The sequence below is a fragment of the Manis pentadactyla genome, chromosome 5, assembly GCF_030020395.1.
Source record: "Manis pentadactyla isolate mManPen7 chromosome 5, mManPen7.hap1, whole genome shotgun sequence".
NCBI lineage: Eukaryota > Metazoa > Chordata > Mammalia > Pholidota > Manidae > Manis > Manis pentadactyla.
The window spans coordinates 130,844,650-130,868,882 of NC_080023.1; the positions used below are offsets into that span (position 1 = coordinate 130,844,650).

The 24,233-nt window shown below is 36.9% G+C and overlaps 1 protein-coding gene across 8 annotated transcripts in view; it reads right to left on the minus strand.

Annotated features, from left to right (window-relative positions):
• KIZ (kizuna centrosomal protein) overlaps nt 1-24,233 on the minus strand; it is a 146,518-nt gene that overhangs the window by 82,905 nt on the left and 39,380 nt on the right. For 7 of the 8 annotated variants that reach the window (XM_057502671.1, XM_057502668.1, XM_057502674.1 and 4 more), the window contains 2 exons: nt 21,100-21,745; nt 20,412-20,727 (listed from right to left, as the gene is read on the minus strand). In XM_057502671.1, coding sequence (XP_057358654.1) covers nt 20,412-20,727; nt 21,100-21,745 — 962 coding nt within the window. The remainder of the gene's footprint in view (nt 1-20,411; nt 20,728-21,099; nt 21,746-24,233) is intronic. The other variant, XM_057502669.1, reaches the window with a different exon arrangement.

The window sequence follows — 24,233 nt, forward strand, 5'->3', positions numbered from 1 at the left end:
GTGGCCAGAAAAAGCTCAGAGGGCCTCCTATGTTGAGGGGCAGAGGTCATGTCCAGGAAAAACAAGTGACAGTGGTAAGGAAAAAAAACAACTTAGAACAGATATCTGAAGGCATTAGTACATCTGAAGGAGCACTGGGGTTATAAATGCGCCTTTTGCTCCTCTTACAGTAAATTCAGGGCAAATTCTAAAAGAAACACAGTTGTAACCTATTATTCCAGGCAATACGATTTCCAGCAGCAAATCTTTCTCAGATGCAGGAACTTCCTTCCTATGTTTAATTTTGAAGAGGAGCTAAATTAAAATCACTGAATGAGATTCAATCTACGTGATCATATTTTGGTGACCTTGAGAAATAAAAAGCAGTATTACATTTTGCTTTCAGTCATACTGCAGGGGGAGAAAGAACAAAGCAAGTTAGCAAGTACTTTGTTCAAGCTTGAAGAAAGGCACATGGCACTTCATTAGCTTATTTGACACTGGAAAGCACAAAGATCAACATGGACAGAGCAAAAAAGTCGAATTGCCAAGGCTAAGTTTTCTTTGCTTCTTCTAATCACATGTCCTGATTTGCTTCTTGAGCTTCCTTATTCAACCTCATGAGATACGATCCCGGATGCTGCTACAGTTACATAGGCAGGTGAGAGTTCTTGGGAGACAGCCATGTTACCACCTACAAATGCAGACTCTGGGCCCAGACAGCCAAATTCAAAGTGCCCCCAAACACTTTATGACTTTGCACATAATATTTCTGTGTCTCAGTTTTTTCTTCTGTAAAATGATGGATAACAGGAATAAATTGATTATTGTAAAGACCTTATAACTCTGGTAGAGAGTTGTGCTGTTGAAAGGTACATAACCATATTATTGTGATTTGGGTGGTAGAGCACAGAAATTGAGAGCATGAATTCTAGCATCTGACTATCAGTTTGGATGCCAGCTGCACCTCTGACTAGCTTGGTGACCTGGGAAGGTTATTTAATCTTTGTAGCCCCCACTCGAAACACTCCACTTAGTATCTGTAACAAACTCCTTCTCTGTCTCCTTGGTCTTCCCTACAGCCTGGTCTCAAGATGCCTTTGCTGGTTGCTTCTGATCTTCCTGACGTTGAATGTGGAATCAGGCCTTGGGCTTCTTTGCTATTTACACTCATTCCCTAATGTTCTTCTCAGGGCCTATGGCTTTAAAGCACATCCACTCTGATGATTCAGTGAGGTAGAAGGATACAAAATCTGTTGGATTTTTATACAATACAAAAAGGAAATTAAGAAAAAGATGGCGGCATGAGAGGAGAGACAGAGGCTTCCTCCTAAAACTGGATACAATTAGAAAATACAGTTGGCACAACTAATCCTGAGAGAGCAACAGGAAAGAGGATGGCGCCAGACTGCACACACATGGAGGAAAGAGCAGACCACACTGAACGGGGTAACGTACCAGAGCTGTGGCTCTGCGGGACCCAAGCCCCTCCCCCACCCCAGCTCACTGGCGAGAGGAAGAGAAACGGAGCAGGGAGGGAGTGGAAGGCTTGGGACTGCTGAATACCTAGCTCCGGAGATCTGCTCTGGGAGCACAAACCTACATTTCATGGTGCTTTCATGAGACTTCCATGACTACCGGGTTGGAAAGTTAATACAAGCAGAGTTCCTGGGGAGACTGGGATTCTAGCTGCTTGTGGAAAACAGGGATCCATATCCGCCTGCTCTGGGACAAAAACATACCTGTGTGCCCGGCCCACTGGCTCAGGCAGTGGAGACAGGCACAGGAGCCAGGAGGTGGGGAACAGCTCTTTCCTCCCCCCAGGTACCAGTACCACTCCCCTGCAACCCCCGACATTGCTTCAGGGGCTGCGCAGCTCCAGAATAGAGCTTCTGGACACTAGAGGGCGCCATATACAAACATGAAACACCAAAGGAACCTTGTCCAGAGGAAAATTATTAATACAACTCCCGAGAAAGATGTAAATGATATGGATCTCGTAACTCTTCCTGAAAGGGAGTTCAAAATAAAAATCATCAACATTCTAATGGAGGTACGGAAAGACATCCAAGAACTCAGGAATGAATTCAGGTCGGAGATCCAATCATTGAAGAGCACGATGGAGGGTATTAAAAGCAGGTTGGATACAGTGGAGGAGACAATAAATGAAACAGAAACTAGAGAAGAGGAATACAAAGAAGCTGAGGCACAGAGAGAAAAAAGAATCTCTAAAAATGAAAGAATATTCAGAGAACTGTGTGACCAATCCAAGGGGAACAATATTAGCATTATAGGAATACCAGAAGAAGAGAGAGAGAGAAAGAGACAGAAAGTATTTTTGAGGAGGTAGCTGCTGAAAACTTCCCCAATCCGGGGAAGGAGATAGTCTCTCAGGCCATGGAGCTGCACAAATCTCCCAACACAAGAGACCCAAGGAAGACAACACCAAGACACATAGTAATTAAAATGGGAAAGATCAAGGATAAGGACAGACTGTTAAAAGCAGCCAGAGGCAGAAATAAGATCACATACAAAGGAAAGTCCATCAGACTAACAACAGACTTCTCAGCAGAAACCTTACAGGCCAGAAGGGAGTGGCATGATGTATTTAATGCCATGAAACAGAAGGGCCTGGAACCAAGATTACTTTATCCAGCAAGATTATCATTTAAATTTGAAGGAGGGATTAAACAATTTCCAGATAAGCAAAAGCTGAGAGAGTTTACCTCCCACAAACCATCTCTGCAGTCTATTTGGGGGGGAATGCTACAGATGGAAGTGTTCCTAGGGTTGGATAGTTGTCACCAGAGGTAGTAAAACCACGGTAGGGAGGGTGGAGCAGCTGATTGTGAGGAAAATGCAAAATTAAATTGACTATCCCCAAAGTCAATCAAGGGATAGACAAAATGTATAGAATTTGATACTTAATATATAAAGAATGAAGGAGGAAGAAAAAGGAGGAGAAATAGAAAAGAAGCTTTAGATTGTGTTTGTAACAGCATACTAAGTGAGTTAAGTTAGACTCTTAGATAGTAAGGAAAGTAACCTGGACCTTTGGTTACCACAAATCTAAAGCCTGAAATGGCAATAAGTACATACCTATTGATAATCACCCTAAATGTAAATGGACTGAATGCACCAATCAAAAGACACAGAGTCAGTGAGTGGATAAAAAAAGCAAGACCCATCTATATGCTGCCTACAAGAGACTCACTTTAAATCCAAAGACATACACAGACTAAAAGTGAAGGGATGGAAAAAGATATTTCATGCAATTAACAGGGAGAAAAAAGCAGGAGTTGCAGTACTTGTATCAGACAAAATAGACTTCAAAACAAAGAAAGTCACAAGAGACAAAGAAGGACATTACACAATGATTAAGTAGTCAATCCAACAAGAAGATAAAACCACTATAAATATCTATGTGACCAACACAGGGGCACCTACTTATGTGAAACAAATACTACCAGAAATAAAAGGGGAAAAGGGGAAACATTCATTTTAGGAGACTTCAACACACCATTCACTCCAAAGGACAGATCCACCAGACAGAAAATAAGCAAGGACACAGAGGCACTGAACAACACACTAGAACAGATGGACCTAATAGACATCTATAGAACTCTACACCCAAAAGCAACAGGATATACATTCTTCTCAAGTGCACATGGAACATTCTCCAGAATAGACCACATACTAGGCCACAAAAAGAGCCTCAGTAAATTCAAAAAGATTGAAATTCTACCAACGAACTTTTCAGACCACAAAGGTATAAAACTAGAAACAAATTGTACAAAGAAAGCAAAAAGGCTAACAAACAAATGGAGGCTTAACAACATGCTTCTAAATAGTCAATGGATCAACAACCAAATTAAAATGGAGAACTAGCAATATATGGAAATAAATGAGAACAACAACACAAAGCCCCAACTTCTGTGGGACGCAGCGAAAGCAGTCTTAAGAGGAAAGTGTATAGCAATCCAGATATATTTAAAGAAGAAAGAATAAACCCAAATGAATAGTCTAATGTCACAATTATCAAAATTGGAAAAAGAAGCACAAGTGAGGCCTAAAGTCAGCAGAAGGAGGCACATAATAAAGATCAGAGAAGAAATAAACAAAATTGAGAAGAATAAAACAATAGAAAAAAATCAATGAAACCAAGAGCTGGTTCTTTGAGAAAATAAACAAAATAGATAAGCCTCTAGCCAGACTTATTAAGAGAAAAAGAGAATCAACACACAACAGAATCAGAAACGAGAAAGGAAACATCATGACGGACCCAACAGAAATACAAAGAATTATTAGAGACTACTATGAAAACCTATATGCTAAGAAGCTGGAAAACCTAGAAGAAATGGACAACTTCCTAGAAAAATACAACCTTCCAAAACTGACCAAGGAAGAAACACAAAATCTAAACAAACCAATTACCCGCAAAGAAATTGAAGCGGTAATCAAAAAACTACCCAAGAACAGAAACCCCGGGCCAGATGGATTTATCTCAGAATTTTATCAGACATACAGAGAAGATATAATACCCATTCTCCTTAAAGTTTTCCAAAAAATAGAAGAGGAGTGAATACTCCCAAACTCATTCTATGAAGCCAATATCACCCTAATACCAAAACCAGGCAAAGACCCCATCAAAAAAGAAAATTACAGACCAATATCCCTGATGAATGTAGATGCAAAATTACTTAATAAAATATTAGCAAACCGAATTCAAAAATATATCAAAAGGATCATACACCACGACTAAGTGGGATTCATTCTAGGGATGCAAGGACGGTACAACATTCGAAAATCCATCAACATCATCCACCACATAAACAAAAAGAAAGACAAAAACCACATGATCATCTCCATAGATGCTGTAAAAGCATTTGACAAAATTCAACATCCATTCATGATAAAAACTCTCAGCAAAATGGGTATAGAGGGCAAGTACCTCAACATAATAAAGTCCGTATATGATAAACCCACAGCCAACATCATAAACAGCGAGAAGCTGAAAACTTTTCCTCTGAGATCGGGAACAAGACAGGGATGCCCACTCTTCCCACTGTTATTTAACATAGTACTGGAGATCCTAGCAACGGCAATTAGACAAACAAAGAAATACAAGGAGTCCAGATCGATAAAGAAGAAGTTAAACTGTCACTATTTGCAGATGACACGATTTTGTACATAAAAATCGCTAAAGACTCCACTCCAAAACTACTAGAACTGATATAGGAATACAGCAAAGTCGCAGGATACAAAATTAACACACAGAAATCTGTGGCTTTCCTATACATTAACAATGAAACAATAGAAAGAGAAATCAGGAAAACAATTCCATTCACAATTGCATCAAAAAGAATAAAATACCTAGGAATAAACCTAACCAAAGAAGTGAAAGACCTATACCCTGAAAACTATAAGACTCTTAAGAGAAATTAAAGAGGACACTAACAAATAGAAACTTATCCCATGCTCCTGGCTAGGAAGAATTAATATCATCAAAATGGCCATCCTGCCCAAAGCAATATACTGATTTGATGCAATCCTTATCAAATTACCAACAACATTCTTCAATGAACTGGAACAAATAGTTCAAAAATTCATATGGAAACACCAAAGACCCTGAATAGCCAAAGCAACCCTGAGAAAGAAGAATAAAGTTGGGGGGATCTCACTCCCCAACTTCAAGCTCTACTACAAAGCCACAGTAATCAAGACAATTTGGTACTGGCACAAGAACAGAGCCACAGACCAGTGGAACAGACTAGTGACTCCAGACATTAACCCAAACATATATGGTCAATTAATATTTGATAAAGGAGCCATGGACATACAATGGGGAAATGACAGTCTCTTCAACAGATGGTGCTGGAAAAACTAGACAGCTACATGTAAGAGAATTAAACTGGATCACTGTCTAACCCCATACACAAAAGTAAATTCAAAATGGATCAAAGACCTGAGTGTAAGTCATGAAACCATAAAACTCTTAGAAAAAAACATAGGCAAAAATCTCTTGGGCATAAACATTAGCGACTTCTTCATGAACATATCTCCCCGGGCAAGGAAAACAAAAGCAAAAATGAACAAGTGGGACTATACCAAGCTGAAAAGCTTCTGTACACCAAATGACACCATCAATAGAACAAAAAGGTACCCTGCAGTATGGGAGAATATATTTGTAAATGACAGATCCGATAAAGGCTTGACATCCAAAATATATTAAGAGCTCACACACCTCAACAAACAAAAAGCAAATAATCCAATTTAAAAATGGCAGAGGAGCTGAATTGACAGTTCTCCAAAGAAGAAATTCAGATGGCCAACAGTCACATGAAAAGATACTCCACATCGTTAGTTATCAGAGAAATGCAAATTAAAACCACAATGAGATATCACCTCACACCAATAAGGATGGCTTCCATCCAAAAGACAAACAACAACAAGTGTTGACGAGGATGTGGAGAAAAGGGAACCCTCCTACACTGCTGGTGGGAATGTAAATTAGTTCAACCATTGTGGAAAGCAGTATGGAGGTTCCTCAAAATGCTCAAAATAGACTTACCATTTGACCCAGGAATTCCACTTCTAGGAATTTACCCTAAGAATGCAGCACTCCAGTTTGAAAAAGACAGATGCACCCCTATGTTTATTGCAGCACTATTTACAATAGCCAAGAAATGGAAGCAACCTAAGTGTCCATCAGTTGATGAATGGATAAAGAAGATGTGGTACATATACACAATGGAATATTATCCAGCCATAAGAAGAAAACAAATCCTACCATTTGCAACAACACGGATGGAGCTAGAGGGTATTATGCTCAGTGAAATAAGCCAAGCAGAGAAAGAGAAATACCAAATGATTTCACTCATCTGTGGAGTATTAGAACAAAGGAAAAACTGAAGGGACAAAACAGCAGCAGAATCAGAGAACCCGAGAATGGACTAACAGTTACCAAAGGGAAAGAGAATGGGGAGAATGGGTGGGAAGGGAGGGATAAGGGTGGGGAAGAAGAAAGGGGGTATATGATTAGCATGTATAATGTTGGGGGTGGGGGAAAGGGGAGGGCTTTGCAACACAGAGAAGACAAGTAGTGATTCTACAACATCTTACTATGCTGATGGACAGTGACTGTAATAGGGTTTTTGGGGGAGACTTGGGGTAGGGGAGAGCCTAGTAAACATAATGTTCTTCATGTAATTGTAGATTAATGATAACAAAACTAAAAAAAATAAAATAAAATAAAATAATAATAAAAAACTTGCAGATAACATTAAAAAAAAAAGGAAATTAAGAAAACAATCTCATTGACAACAGCATCAAAAAAGTATAAAATACTTAGAAATAAACTTAACCAAGGAGGAAAAAGACTGGTACATTGAAAAGTACATAACACTGCTGAAAGAAATTGTAGAAGGCACAATTAAGTGAAAAGACATCCTGTGTTCATGGATTGGTGACTTAATATTGTTAAAATGTTCACAGTACCCAAAATGGTCTACAGACTCAGTGCAATCCTATTAAAATCCCAATGGCCTTTTTTACAGAATTTTTTTAAAAATCCTATTTCATATGGAACCACAAAGGACTCTGAATAGCTGAAGTAATACTGAGAAAAAAGAACAAAGATTTACACTGGAAGATTTACACTTCCTGATTTCAAAATATATTACAAAGTTATAGTAATCAAAACAGTATGATACTCTTATAAACATACAGACAAGTGGAACAGAGCAGAAAGCCCAGAAATAAATCTATGCATATAGAGTCAACCGAGCTCCAGCAAATGATCTTGGCTCAAGAATACACAATGGGGAAAAGACAGTCTCTTCAACAAGTGGTGCTGGGAAAACTGGATATCCCCATGCAAAAGAATGAAATTGGATCCTTTTCTTACACACACAAAAATCAACTCAAAATGGATTGAAAACTTAAATATAAGACCTGAAACTATAAAACTAGAAAAAATAAAAGGGGAATAGCTGCCTGACATTGGTCTTAGCAATGATTTCTTGGATATGACACCAAAAACACAGATAACAAGCAAAAAATTAGACAAATGGGGCCACATTAAACTAAAAAGTTTCTATACAGAAAAGGAAACAGTCAACAGAGTGAAAAGGCATCCTACAGAATGAGAGAAAATACTGGCAACCATATATCCAATAAGGGATTAAGATCCAAAATATACAGTTGACCCCTGAACAATGCAGAAATTTGGGATGTCAACCCCCTGCATAGTTGAAAATAAACATAACTTTTGACTCCCCAAAAATTTAACTACTAATACCCTACTGTTAACTGGAAGCCTTACCAATAACATAAACAGTTGATAAACACATATTTTGTATGTTATATGTATAATATACTTTCTTTTTATAATACAATAAGCTAGAGAAAAGAAAATGTTTTTAAATTGTTGCAAGTCTCCAAAACCATTTCCAATGTATTTATTGAAAAAAAGTCAATGTATAAATGGACCTGCACAGTTAAAACCTGTGCTTTTCAAAGGTCAAATGTATAAAGAACTCCTACAATTCATGTGCAAAAAAACTAAATAGGCTGATTAAAAAATGGAAAAAGGATTTAGATATTTCTTAAAAGAAGGCGTACAAATGGCCACAGGTATATGAAAAGATATTCAACATCACTTATCATTAGGGAAATGCAAATTAATACCACAGTGAAATATCATTTCATGCCTGTTAGGATATTCATTATTAAAAAAACAAAAAACAAAATAACAAGTGTTGGTGCGGATGTGCAGGAACTGGAACCCTTGTGCACAGTTCATGGGAATATAAAATGTTGCAGTCACTATGGAAAACAGTATGGAGAGTCTTCAAAAAAATAAAAATAGAACTACCATATAATTCAGCAATCCTATTTTGAGTGTTTACCCAAAATAATTGAAGTCAGTATCTCAGAGTGATAGCTACACCTCATGTTCATTACAGCATTATTCACAATAGCCACAATGTAGAAACAAACTAAATATCATAGACAGGTAATGGATAAAGAAAATGCAGTGTGTGTGCACGTGTGTGTGTGTGTGTGTGTGTGTGTGTATAAAGAATATTATTCCGCCATAAGAAGAAGGAAATTCTATCAGATGCTACAACATGGATTAACCTTGAGGACATTATGCTACAGGAAATAAGCCAGTCACAGAAGGACAAATCCTGCAATGATTCTATTTATATAGGATATCTAAAGTAGTCAAAATCATAGAAGAAGAAAGTAGAATGATGGTTGCCAGGAGCTGGGAGGAACGATAAATGGGGACTTGCTGTACAATGAATATGAAATTTCAGTCATTCAAGATGAAAAATTCTAGAAATATGCTACATAACATTGTGCTTATTGTCAACAATACTGTATTGTGCACTTCAAAATATGTTAACTTTTCAACAAATGGTTCTGGACTACCTGGACATCCATATGCAAAAAAATGTATCTAGACACAGACCTTCTACTCTTCACAAAAATTAACTCAAAATGGATCACATATCTAAATTTAAAATGTAAAACTATGTAACTCCTAGAAGATAAAATAGGAGAAAACCTAGATGACCTTGGGTATGGTAGTTAACTTTTTAAATACAACACCAAATGCATGATCCATGAAAGAAATAATTTATAAGCTGGATTTCATTAAAATTAAAAACTCATGCTCTGCAAAAGAGAATGTCAAGAGAATGAGAAGACAAGCCACAGACTGGGAGAAAGTTTTTGCAAAAGACACATTTAATAAAGGACTGGTATCTAAAATACACAAAGAACTCTTAAAACTTGACAATAAATAAATGAACAATCCAATTTAAAAATGAGCAAAAGATCTGAACACCTTCCCAAAAAACATATAAATAAGAAATAGGTAAATAAGTCTATGAAAAATGCTCAACATTATATGTCATTAGGAAGTTGCAAATTAAAACATGATATACCATACATACTAAATTAGCTAAAATCCAAAAATCTGAAAATACCGAACATCAACAAGGCTGTGGAAACAAGAGCTTTTTCATTTACTGCTGATACAAATGCAAAAATGCAAAAATGGAACAGTCACTTCGGAATATAGTCACTTCCTTACAAAGCTAAACATAATCTTACTATACAACCCAGCAATTGAACTCATTATTTACCCAAATGAGTTGAAAACTTATGTCCGCAGGAAAATCTGCACACATATGTCTACAGTAGCTTTATTAATAGTTGCCCAAACATGGAAGCCACAAGATGTCCTTCAAGAGGTGAATGGATAAATAAACTATGATATTTCCAGGTAATGAATATTATTCAGGACTAAAAAGAAATGAGCTATCAAACCACAAAAATAATGGAGGAAGCTGAAATGCATATTACTAAGTGAAAGAAACCTATCTGAAAAGGCTACCCATTGTATAATTCCAAGAATATGACATTCTGGAAAAGGCAAAACTATGGAAGTTTTAAAAGGATCAGTGGGGACCAGGAAGTAGAGGTGGAGGCATGACTAGGTAGAGCACAGGAGATTTTTAGGGCACTAAAAAATACTCTTTCTAGTACTATAGGGAAGGAGACATGTCATCATGCATTGTCCAAACCCTTAGAATGTACAACACCAAGAATGAACTGTGATGTAAACTGTAGACTTTAGGTGATTATTATGTGTCAGTGTAGGTTCATCAATTATAAAAAACTGCCACTCTTGGTGGGGTGGGGGTGGTGCTGATAGTAGGGGAGGCTATGAAGGGGCAGGCAGAATATGGTAAATCTCTACAGCTATCTCTCAACTGTTCTAAAAAAATTAAGTCTAAAAAGGTTGAGGGTGAATCTCATATTATGTGTGTATTGACATATACACACACACATAAACACATACACCCAAATGCTTACACCCAGAATCTGACCACTTCTCACTGCTGCCACCCTGGTCTAAGGCACTATTATCTCTTTCTGGATCACTGTAACATTCTCCAAACAGATCTCTCTAACCATTCTTTCCCCTACAGTTAATTTTTTCCATTAAGCAGCCAGAGTGATTCTTCACCTCCCTTGAAGCACAACCCAAAGCTCTTCTTACAGCCTACCCTTCATGCTGCAGCCCACAGGGACATCTCTCACTCCAGTTCCTCCTACCTTCTCCCCCTCTCCCCTCTGGTCCAGCTGCACTACCTTCTTTGCTGTTCCTAGAAACACCAAGTATGCTCTCACTCAAAGGCCTCTGTACTTGCCATTCCTGTTGCCTGGTGTGCTTTTCCTTGAGATATATTACCACACATCTCCCAGATATAAAAGAAAGAGGAAACATAAGTTGATAAATACATGAGGGTGAAAAGTAAGGTGACAGAATAAAGCAGGTTAAGTGGATAGAGAAGGCATGGGTACAATTTAATGTGGCTTACTCACTCACTCATTTTAGGTCTCTAATCAAATGTCATCATACAAGAGAGACTTTCCTGACTATCTTACATTAAACTGCATCTGTGACTTCTCTATACATTTAACCTCCTTAATCTTTGTCATAATACTTTTCACACAGATTGTTTACGTTTATTTTATCTTCTTCCCCTCCATATGCCATAAGACTAGGAGCAGTGCCTGCACAGAGTACTCAATAAATATCTAATGTTCAATGAACAATACTAATTATCTAAATTAGTTATCCTATACTAGTAATCTATAGACTTATAACAAATTCCCCAAAACCTAGTAGCTTACAATAATTATTTTATTATATCTAGTGATTTTGTGGATCAGGAAATCAGGCAAGGCTTAGATGTGTGAGTCTTCTATCTCATGTGTTATTCAGAGATCATTTGGTGACATTTAGCTGGTAAATGTACTTGTCTGGCATGTCCAAGAAAGGTTCATCTACATGGCTGGCACCTTGACGGGAATAGAGGAAAGGATGGGTTTAGCTGGACCATGGTCTAGAGCACCTACACATAATTTCTTCAGCAAAGCATCCTCAGAATAATCAGACGTTTTTACATGGTTGTTCAGAGTTCCAAGAACAAGTATTCTTGCAAATAAGGTGGAAACCACATGGCCTTGTGTAATTCAACTTCAGAGATCATAGAGCATCAATTCTACCATGCTTTATTTGGTCAAGCAATCATAAGCCTACACAGATTCAAGGGAAGAAGACAGAGACCCCCATCTTTTGAAAAAAGAATGCTGAAGAATTTGTAGCCATATTTTAAAATGCCATAATTCCATATCTCACAGTACAGAGATTTAGGCCTAACGGGTGTTCAAGAAATTCTGGTTGAATCAAAATGGAATTATAGAATGGAATTTTCAATTAGGGCACTATATGTAGAAGGGAGAATAATTTGATTATTATAGGGGTTTAGAAAGAATAACTAATTTTAAATGGTCTATATAATTTCAAAACAAAAAAAAGTAAGCATCAAACTCAAAACAGAATACCTGTGATGGGCTCACTAATGGACTAGACACAGCTGAAGAAAGAATCAGTGAGCTTGACACTATGTCAGCATAAACCTCCCAAATGAAATGTAAAGAGAAAGGATGGAAAAAAAAAAAAGGAAAGGAACGGAATATCCAGGAACTATGTGATAATTATAAGAGATGTAATATACAAATAATGGGAATACCAGAATGAGAAGAGAGAAAAGAGAAGAAATATTTAAATCAATAATGGCTGAGAATTTTCCAGTTAATGACAAACACCAAACCATGGATCCAGGAAGTTCAGAGCAGGATAAATTTAACTAAGCAGGGTAAGTACTCCAAAAACTACACCTAGTAATATCATAAAGATCCTTAAGGTGTATGCACCCAACAACAGAGCATTGAAATACATAGGCAAAAACTGACAGAACTACAAGGAGAAATAGATAAATCCACTATTATAGTTGAACACTTCTCAATAACTGACATACCCAGCAAGTCAAAAGGCAGCAAGGATGAATAGTGCCATAGCTGAAATGAACAGTCCCATTAATCAATGGATTAAATGACACTGGATCTAAACAACATTTGTAGGATACTTCCTCCAACAATGGCATAATACTCATTCTTCTCAAGTTCATGTGGGACATAGCCAAGGCAAACCCTATTTTAGGTCATAAAACACATCTCTACAAAGTTAAATGAACAGAAATAATAAAATGCATGCTCTCAGACCACAATGTAATTAAACTAGAGATCAATTACAGAAAGACAGTTAGGAAACCTCAAAATATTCAAGATTAAATAACACACTTCTAAAAAAGACATGTATCAAAGAAATTTCAAGAGAAATTAAATCATATTTTGAACTGATGAAAATAAAAATACAACTTATCAAGCTCTGTGGGATACAGCAAAAGCAGTACTTTCAGGGAAATTTATAGTATTGAATGCAATGAACAGAAGACAGATCTAAAATCAATAATCTAAGCTTCCATCTTAGAAAAGTAGAAACAAAGAAGAGCAAATTAAATCCACAGTAAGCAGAAGAAAAATAATAAAAGAGTAAATCAATGAAATTAAAAACAGGTAAATAGGGAAAATCAACAAAACAAAAGGCTATTTCTTTGAAGAAAAAACAACAAAATGGATAAAACTCTAACCAGGTGTATTGGTCTTCTCAGGCTGCCATAACAAAATACAACAAATTGAGGGACTTACAAATTATTTTTCATAATTCTGGAGGCAGGAAAGTCCAAGATCAGTGTGCTAGCTGATTTGGTTCCTGGTGAGACTTCTTATCACTGTGTTCTCACATGGTCATGAAAGACAGCACCGGTGTCTCTTCCTCTTCTTATAAGGACACATAGTACCTATCAGATTAGGGCCTCATCCTTACGACCCTGTTTAGCCCTTATCACCCCCTCACAGGCCCTATCTCCAAATACAGTCATTCTGAGCACTGGGGTCTCAACTTTGGTGCTCTCCAACATTTTGAGGAAAACAAACATTCAGTCTATAGCATGAGACTAATGAAGAAAAAAAAGAAAGAAGATAAATATCAGAAATTAACCAGAGATCGTCATTATTGATACCATGGACATTAAAAGGATAGTAAAGGACTAGTATGAACAACTCTATGCTCATAAATTTGAAAACTTAGATGAAATGGACAAACTCCTAGAAGGACACAATCTACCAAATCTCACACAAAGAGAAACAGATAATCTGAATAGAATCGTATGTGTTAAAGAAATTGGACCAGTAATTAATAATCTTCCAAAACAGAAAGCTGCCAGATCCAGATGGATTCACTGGCAAATTCTACTGAATTATATCAATTCCTTACAATCTTTTTCAGAGGCTAGAAGCACAGGGAACACCTACAAACTCATTCTATAAGGCAAACATTACTCTTACACTAAAACCAGATAAGACACTACAATAAAAGAAAAACTACAGATCTATATCTCTCATGAACATAGATGTAAAAATCCATCCACAAAGTGAGAAAATTTAAATGATCAAATCATTAGGTACAGAAAAAAGCATATGACAAAATTTTTTATGATAAAAACTCTCAGCAAGCTAGGAAAAGAGGGAAACTTCCTCAACTTGATAAAGAATATCTACAAAATGCCTACAGCTAACATTATATTTAATGAAGAAAAAATAGATGCTTTCCCCATAAGATAAAGAACAAAGCAAGGATGTTCCCTTTCACCATGCCTATTCAACATTGTACTGGAAGTCCTATCTAATGCAATAAGACAAGAAAAATAAATGAAAGGCATATAGATTGAGAAAAAAATAGAACTGTCTGAATTCATAGATGACATGCTCACTTATGTTGAAAAGCCCAAAGAATCAGGAAAAATAAACTTCCTAAAGCTAATAAGTGATTACAATAATATTGCAGGATATAAGGTTAATATACAAAGCCAGCTGCTTTCTAATATAGCAGCAATGAACAATAGGAATTTGAAATTAAAAACACAATACCATTAAATTAGCATCAAAAAAGTACTTAAGAAAAAGTATAATAATATATGTATAAGAACCATGTGAAGAATACTACAAAACTGATGAAAGAAGTCAAAGATCTAAATAGAGAGATATTCCATTTTTCATACATAATAAAACCTAACATTCTTAAGATGTCAGTCCTTCCCGACCTGATCTTTGGATTCAATACAATATCAATCAAAACCCCAGGAATTAATTTTTCTGGACACTGACAAACTGATTCTAAAGTACATAAGGAAAGGCAAAAGACCTAGTGGAACCAATACAACACTGAAGAACAGCAAAGTTAGAGGACTGACACTATATGACTTAAAGGCATAATCAAGACAATGTGGTATTCAAGGAATAGATAATGGGACAGAATACAAAGCCCAGGAACAGACCCATGCAAATATCATCAACTATTCTTTTATGAAAGAGTAAAGACAATTCAGAGGAGAAAGGACAGTCTTTTCAACAGATGATACTGGAACAAACAGACATCACTGTGCTAAAAGAAAACAATCTAGACATGGACCTTACACCTTCCACAAAAATTAACTCAAACTGGATTACAGATATAAATGTAAACTGCAAAACTCTAATATTTCTAGAAAAAAACATAGAAAACCTAAGTGACCTTGTATTTGGTGATGAGTTTTTAGATATAATGCCAACAGCATAAAGAAAGAACAAAATTGATAAGGCAGACCGTATTAAACTAAAAAATCCCCTGGGGCCCTCGAGATAGTGGCTTGGCTTAGCAGTAGTGGCAAGACGGCATTCACCACTGAGGCTGGCCACCCTAGGAGTGGCTTAAAGAAAGAAAGAAAGAAAAAAATTTCTGCTGAGAAAGATTCTGACAAGAGAATGTAAGGATAAACCAAACCCCAGGAAAAAATATTTGCAAAGCACAATATCCCCATGATAAAGGACTTGTGTCCAAAATATACAAAGAGCTCTTAAAATTCAGTGATAAGAAAATTAAAAAACCAAATTAAAAAATGAACAAAAGATCTGAACAGATACCTAACCAAAGAAAATATACAAATGGTAAATAAGTATATGAAAAGATACTCAAGATCATATGTCATTAGAAAACAAATTAAAACAAGATACCATTACATATGTATTAGAATGGTTAAAATCCAAAAATATGAAAATACCAAGTATAAACAAGGATGTGGAAAAACAAGAACCTTCACTCACTGCTAGTACAAATGCAAAAATGGTACAGCCACTTTGGAAGATAGTTTGGCACTTCCTTGGCTAAACAGTCTTACCACACAATCCAGCAACTGCACTCTTCAGTCTATACCCAAATGAATTGAAAATTTACACCCATACAAAACCCTAGACAGACATGTCTATGGCAGCTTTATTCATATTACCAAAATGTGGAAACCACAAAGATGTCCTTCAATAGGTAAATGGACAAATAAACTGTGATATATTCAGATAATGAAATATTCAGCAGTAAAAGGAAATGAGCTATCAAGCTATGAAAAGGCAGGAAGGAATCTATAATGTATACTGCTTAGTGAAAGAAGCCAATCTGAAAAGGCTACATACTGTATGATTCCAAGTATATGACATTCTAGAAAAAGAAAAACTATAGAAACAATAAAAAGATTGGTAGTTACCAGGGGTTCAGGTGCAGGGGAGGAGAGAGAGATGAGTAGATGGAGCACAGGGAATTTTTAGGCAGTAAAACTATTATGTATGATATTGTAAAGGTGGATATATGAGATTAGGCATCATAAAAAACAAAACCAAAAAATCCCTCAATACCTTACATCATTACTACAGAAGGAACTAGAGAAATCATGTTTGCATGAGAAACTGCTGGTTGGTTAATGCAGCTGTGCATACTCACTTTTCTACGTGCCTACAGGTCTACCACATTCCATCCCTGTTTATGTGCATGTGGCCATGTGTGAAAATGAATTTGCTCAGATGCTGAGGTAATAGGGAAAGGGAAGGCACAGTTACCTTGGCTGTTGGGCTGCTCACCTTGCCACCTTGTCACCATGTGTTCCCACACTGAACCCTGAATACATCTGATTCAGCTTGGTTTGGGTCACCATATATAGTGACCTCTACCCATACAGTCCATGAAAAAATACAATCCTTGATTGCAATTCTTCAATTGGATTGTATTAATTTTCTACTGCTGCATTAAAAATTACCACAAATTTAGCACTTGACACAAATTTATCTCACAGTTCCCATGGGTAAGGGGTCCAGGTATGGGTTAGTGGGGTCCTCTTCTCAGAGTCTCACCAAGCTGAAACCAAGGTATCAGCAGGGATGCATCTCATCTAAGGCTCTTGGTCCTCTTCCAAGCTCAATGGTTGTTGGGAAAGTCACTTCTTGTGATTACAGGACTGAGGACCTCAGCTTCTAGAGGTTGCACACCATTTCCTGCCATGCAACCTTCTCTACATGGTGGCAATTTGCTTCTTCAGGATGACCAGGGGAGTATATCAGCTGCTTTGAATATCTCTGACTTCAGTAATGGCTCTGACCCTTTTAAAATAAGATCTATTTAGGTTAGACCTCTGGATAATTCCCTTTGATTAGCTGAAAGTCAACCGATTTGGGACTTTCATTATATCTGCAAAATCCCTCATCTCATCAGTAACGTAGACTAATCATAGGAGGGAAACCCAACCCTGTCTGCACTTAAGGTGAGGGAATTGTACAGAGTGTACACTGGGGGGTAGGACTCTCAGGCCCATCTTGGAATTCCGCCCACCAGAATTGGTTTCTGATGAAACTAATCATGTCAGATTAATTCTTATAAATCAAGTTACTCACCATTCTCTTACATTACCCCTCTTAAAATAACCTTCAACAGTTCTGCAAATTGAGAATGAACCCTAAATTCATTAACCTGAAGTCACTATACATGATATTCAAGGCCTTTCTCAACTGTGCCCCAGGCAGCATTTTAAACCTTTACCCCAACAAGTCCTCCTCAAGGATCCTCTGTCAGACCCTCTGCTCTGCTCTCCCAGGCCCTCTGGGTTCTCTGCGTCTGCATTCCTTTAGCACTCTTCCTCCAGACCTAATTTCCTTCAGACCCCTTTCCCTCTCTTTTACCTGGGACTGGGGGAAGGGAAGAATGGAGAGTTATTGCTTAATGGTTAGAGAGTTTATATTTGCGATGATGAAAAGCTTTTGGAAATAGCAGTGATAGTTGCACAATACTATGAATGTAATTATGTCACTAAATCATGCTTAAAAATGGCAAATTTTATGTTAACATAAAATATTGTATTATATATATATAAAATATTGTGATTTATATATGTAAAATATACCACAAACCACTTAATTGCATACTTTAAATAGGTGTATTGTATGGTATGTGAACTACGTTTCAATAAAGTTGTTAAAAAAGTTTTTTAAACAAAATAAAAAAAAAACATAAAAAGTAACCATTGGCTTCATTTTTCTCTTCAGATGGAAACTATCCGCCATACTGCACTTCTCTTTTTACTTTTCCTGCCAGGAATCTTAAGACCAAGTGTTATGTGCAAGTCTGGCAACTTGTTTTGCACATAGAGGTGCTAAAACATGATAGCTATCATCCTCACTGTCACCATCATCAAATCAGAGCTTCCATTCTCCTTCATATCTTTCTATGTGTTTTCCTTTGTCCCATATCTTCATCTTTGTTAACTGAAATTTATTCAAGTGACTTTTTTCCAGGACCCCCAAAAGACCCTAAAGCAAACCAAGATAATGAACCTTTGAGGTCACAGTGTTAGCTCTAAATATGATGTTATAGCCTCAGGTTAATAATTGGCCCTCAGAGTAAAGAGGAGCTCATGCTAAAGAATAAATAAAAGGAAGCAGGGCCTCAAAAGCAGTGGGGATGTCAGCAGGTTAAGCAGCATCATTTAAAACCACCTTCAACCTGTTCCTGGGGAGCACTTTCACCACAGAAAATCAACAGGCTCAAGCGTGAGAGCACAGACACAGAAAACAAGCATTGCCAACTGACCTTTCATTCTGGGGCATTCTTTTAAGGCACATATTTTTAAATTTCCCAAATGCCCATATTTTCCAATAAATTTTGGAAAGGTATATCCAAAAATTCTAAGGAGGTTGGCTTTAAGGTCACAGGAAGTCATTCATATACAAGAACAGAAGATAGAACATTCTTAGTTCTGCACACATACTCAACTTCTTTTATCTCAGAAGACTGAGTCCTGCATCAGTACACTCATCCCCCAATTAGCTTAACAAGTACTGACTTGTCCAATGAACTTCTACACAAAGAAGCCTGCATACACAAAACCTAATATATGGTAAACCTATCTTCAATAATAAAGTTTCTGATGATGTAGTATGTAATACCTGTACCTCTTTGGTGAGAGAGAAGTATTATTACTAGAAAAATCCATTTGGCTTGCCTCTGCAATAAGTCAAATTTCCCAAGGGAAGGAAACAATGTTGGTTTCTCCAGCCACAGTGCAAGTACTTTGCTCTTAATAAGTATTTCTTGAACATCAGTTTGGAGTCAATCAGACTACAAATTAACCTTTCTGCCAAAAGTTGATAATGAATGGTAAGACAAAATATCTTAAAGGTACAACGTTGCTCTAAAAGAGACATACACCCTCAGACAAGAATGCTCACTTGGCTCTTTATTGTTTCGGGGCTTGTCCAAAGAAGTGTTTCATCACAGTGCAAAAGCAAGTTCCAGGGTTGGCATGGAAGTTGGAGAGGCAGGCTGTCCAGAGAATCTGCCCAATAGCCTGTGTGTTTCCTCATCTTTAAAAGGTGGGATCTACCTTAGGTTCTTTCTACCCCGAGAAGAGACGTGGTGCCAGCAGCATTATTTTCTGTTGCAGAACTAGTTCCTACATAGGCTTGCCTACTATTTCCACCAAACAGTAAGAAATCATGTTAGCTTTTATGAGTGGCATATGATAAGTGCTCAAAATGTATAACACTGATGTTCCTATATAACTTTAAAGATTCCAATGTCCTCATATTTACATTCATAAAAGGAAAACTGGCTTAGATACACACTTAGAAGAACTTATTAACTCATATATATTTGTAAGACAAAAATGAAACTATGGCAAGGTATATAAGGATTAGCAAATTATTTAGATATAAAATTCCTAGTCTCTGAAGCTGAATTCCTAGTAAGTTAAACTGTTTGCCACCTTCATTGCTACCACAACTTCTAAATGATTTATTTTCTAAAGGCTGGAGAGTAGTAGGTGAAGGAATGATTTATGAATTAACCATGGATTGTTTGGATATAATTATAAACCACCTATCACCATGATTCAATGACATTCAGACTTTTAAAGCTGTTTTGTAAGAAAAAGAAAAGAAAGAAAATTTGACCTTATCCAAAAGACTATTTATGAGACTTTAGGAACTGACACATTCATGGCTGAGTGTTCAGTAATACATTCCCAGTGGAATGGTTGCTAAAAATGTATATAATTAAAAAGAGAACAGGAAGAAAAAATTGAATGGCTTACTTTCTTCTTGGTGAGTTAGTGGAGGATTCCTTTTTTGTATCAGGAGAGCTTAGGGTTTGCAAAATACAATTATGTTTTTCAGTGAGTAGGGTAGCGCCTTCTTGCTCAGAGTGGATTAATTTTAAGGCCTCTATTCCATCTTCTCCCTCCATCTTGTCACTCGGATTTGGCTGTGGTTCCGGACTCCTTAAAATCAGATCATCTTCACTTACAGAAACTGTGAGGTCACTGCTGCTGCTCAAACTTTCCTCTTCCTGCTCCCCGTGAATTTTTCTGAAGGGTTTCTGTAACTTTGGGTCCCAGTAAGGAAGATGATCTATAAGAGGAGATGTGAATAGATTACTGATCACTAACTTCAGGGAGAAGTGAGGTAAGATTTTCTACCTCACAGAGCTAAAAGCATGTAGAAACAATCCACAGAAATTACAATACTTAAAAACTTATCAAAAGTATTTTTAAAATGTTACCGTGGTTTTCAAAATCAGAGAATTTGTTTGCCAAAATATTTCCATGTACACATTTAAGAACTCATTAGAATGGAATTTGTTGGCAAAGTCACTACTTTGGTTTTTTGACAAAGAGATAAAACTAGAGAGTATATTTTCTTCCTACAGAAGACCACTACCATGCAGAAAACTATTTTAAATACCAACAAAAATCAGCAAATAATTTCAGCCTCTCAACCCACCTGAGAAACATTCCGAAGCAGAATTCTTCTCTCGAGAACACTTACTTTCAGATGCACAACATTCTGACACTGATATGAGAGAGACTGGTGGTCTAGCTCTTTCTTCCTTGACTTCAATATGTTCCTGTGTCAGTATTTCTTCCACTGATCCTTCTGATCTTCTGGAACTGTCACATTTTAAATCAGTGGTTCTGTTCTCTGGACTTAATATTTCCTGTAATGGGGAATGGAGTTCAGCAGACTTTTTGCCTTCAGATAAACTCCTCTTGTCGGGACGTGTGTTGCCTCCTATCTCCAGGCAATGAGTTTGTCCCCGCTCAGACCATGTGCTAGCTGAGACTGGCGTCTTCTCGCCAATCTGAAGAGATAACTTTCCATCTATTTTGTCAGACGTATGTAAGCACTGTGTGTCACTATTAGTTTGTATTACATAGCTGTCTGTCATATTACTGGCCTGGGCTGTCTGTCGGTGTGCATGTGAGTTGGGAATTGAAAAGTTCTTTGTGGGCTGGGGAGATTTCTGCTCTGTACTGGAATCTCCAGTGCTTGAGATGGCTGACATTTGGCGGCCCATAAAGATTGTGGCTGGTTGATATAGTCCTCTTGACATCTCTGGCCCCAAGTTAATTCCTGCCTGCACTGCAACCTGCAACACCAAGAGAGATGTGAGTTAAACATATTGTGCATGAACAACTAGGGTGTTTTCAGAAATGAAATGAGGGAGCATGACCACATCTTATAAAACAGCTTCCTACAAAGTGAATAAGTGAAAAACAGCACAGTCCATACTATTTAATTTTAACAACAATGGGGTTCACAAAGCAAATGTTGTCCAGAAACTATGGGATCTATATTTTAAGAAAAAAGATGCATATATTGCACAACTATGTAAATATAAAATGCTGTTGAACTATACATCTAAACACAATTAAAATGGCAAATTTTATGGTATCTATATTTTAACACAGTTTATTTTATTATTTTAATATTGTTAATGTACAATTACTTGAACAACATTATGGTTACTAGACTCCTCCTATTATCAAGTCCCCCCCACATACCCCATTATAGTCACAACACAGTTTTTTTTAAGAGCTGTAAGTACTAACCACTTTTCAAAGAGAAGCTTGGATTTAATGGAGCTACGGAAGTCCTCGACAAAAGAGTAAAAGAGAGAGAGGGGTGTGCCTACAAAGGCCTGTTAGACATTTCAAAATATTTCTAGTATTATTTGTAATATATAAAAACTTCTAATAATTACATTCAGGATTACATTAAAATATACTGTACATGTGTAAAATAATCATAATTTCCAGTCAAATTGCAAATAAAAACAGTAGTTTTTCCTGAACACCTTCAAATAATTTTAAATTTAAAGCAATTTAAAATTACTGGCATGTTTATGGGGAGAATAAGCATTGTTTCCTCAAAAAGAGAAGGAGGATGTAGAAAAACAGAAGCAATTGGTCTAGTGGCTTGAACACAGTACCCAGTGGAAAGCAGAACTGGAAGTAACAATCAGAAAGCACTGAGGAAGTTAAGTGCTTTTCTTCAAATGGGACCAAAGCATCTTCACATATGTAATAGTATTTAGTTCACAAAGCCTTGAAGAGCAGATGGGAGCTATATCTGCACCCTTTATCTGCAGATGGAAAAACTGAGGCCCAAATTTTAAGAGAGAAAATGTCATACAGCTGAAAAATAATCCAGGTCTTGCTTTTCTTCAAATATACCATCTCCTCTATTTCCAAAATGAAAGAAAGAACCTTGAAATTAAAAACAAATGAACAAGGATGTCAGAGAAAATGGTGGAATAAGGCCCTCTCAAAATTCTCTGCTCTACAAAAGAAACACACTGGAAAACATCTCTAGACTATACTTTCAGAAACTCCGGAAATTAACCAAAGGCCTATAGCAATCTGGGAAACATTTTATTCAAATAAAACAACTGAATTTTGGTAAGAACAGCATGCCTATGGTCTTCTAAGTTGCCCTATTCCCATTTCCTCCTCCTCAGGTTTGCAATATCCTTGCAAACCAATAGCCTATAACCACCAGCCTATAAACCAGCAGTCTAACAGCAACTGGAAAGAGTAGAAAAAGAGAATTCCTTCAAAGCCCCACTCCTAAAGAACTGTCATTATGTGGCCTGACTGGTGGAAGACTGCACTCACAAGACTGTCTTTATTTGACCTGACACAGTTCAAATAGCCTTTTCCCTAGGGTCATTTGTTGAAAATAATTAGACACAACTGTTTAAGATCAAGCCTGCCTAAGGTGGTATGAATAATAGGCAGGCAATAGCCTAACCGAAATAACATAAAAGGAAAAACTGGTGAATGAGATGTCCACACGGAGCTTTGAAAGGTTCCAACATATTTCTGGAAATATAGATGGCCACCTGCATGCCCAGGTCTGTGGGTATGCTCAGGAAAAGTTCTGAGAAAGGCCTCAGCTCTCACTTCAGTCTTACCTTGAGCCTCTGTGTAAGATGTGAGACATGAAAAGAAACAAGAGAGTATGCCCATACACAGGAAAAAAAAGTAGTCAATAGAAACTGTCCCTGAGGAAGCCCAGATATTAGGCTTACTAGACATACCTATTTTAAATATGTTGAAAGAACTAAAAGAAATCACGTCTACAGAACTGAAGGAAAGTGTGAAAATAATATCTAAATAGATACTACTGATAAAGATATAGAAATTATTGGGAAAAAAAGAACCAAATAGAAATTCTGCAGTTGAGAAGGACAGCCACCAGAATTTAAATTCACTACAGGAGCTCAACAGCAGAGATAAACAGATGGAAGAAAGACTCAACATATTTGATTACAGGTCAATTGAGATTATCCAGACTGGATATATCCAGACTGATATATAAAGACTCAACATATTTGATTACAGGTCAATTGAGATTATCCAGACAAAAAAGAAAAATGAACATGAACAGAGCCTCAGAGACCTGTAGAACACCACCACACATACCAGTATATGCATAATGAAAGTCCCAGAAGAAGAGAAAGAGAAAGGTGCAGAATTTTGAAGACACATTGGTGAATTCCACTGAAAAGCAACAGGATACACACTTTACTCAAGTGCACATGTAATGCTTCTCAGAATACATCACATATTAGG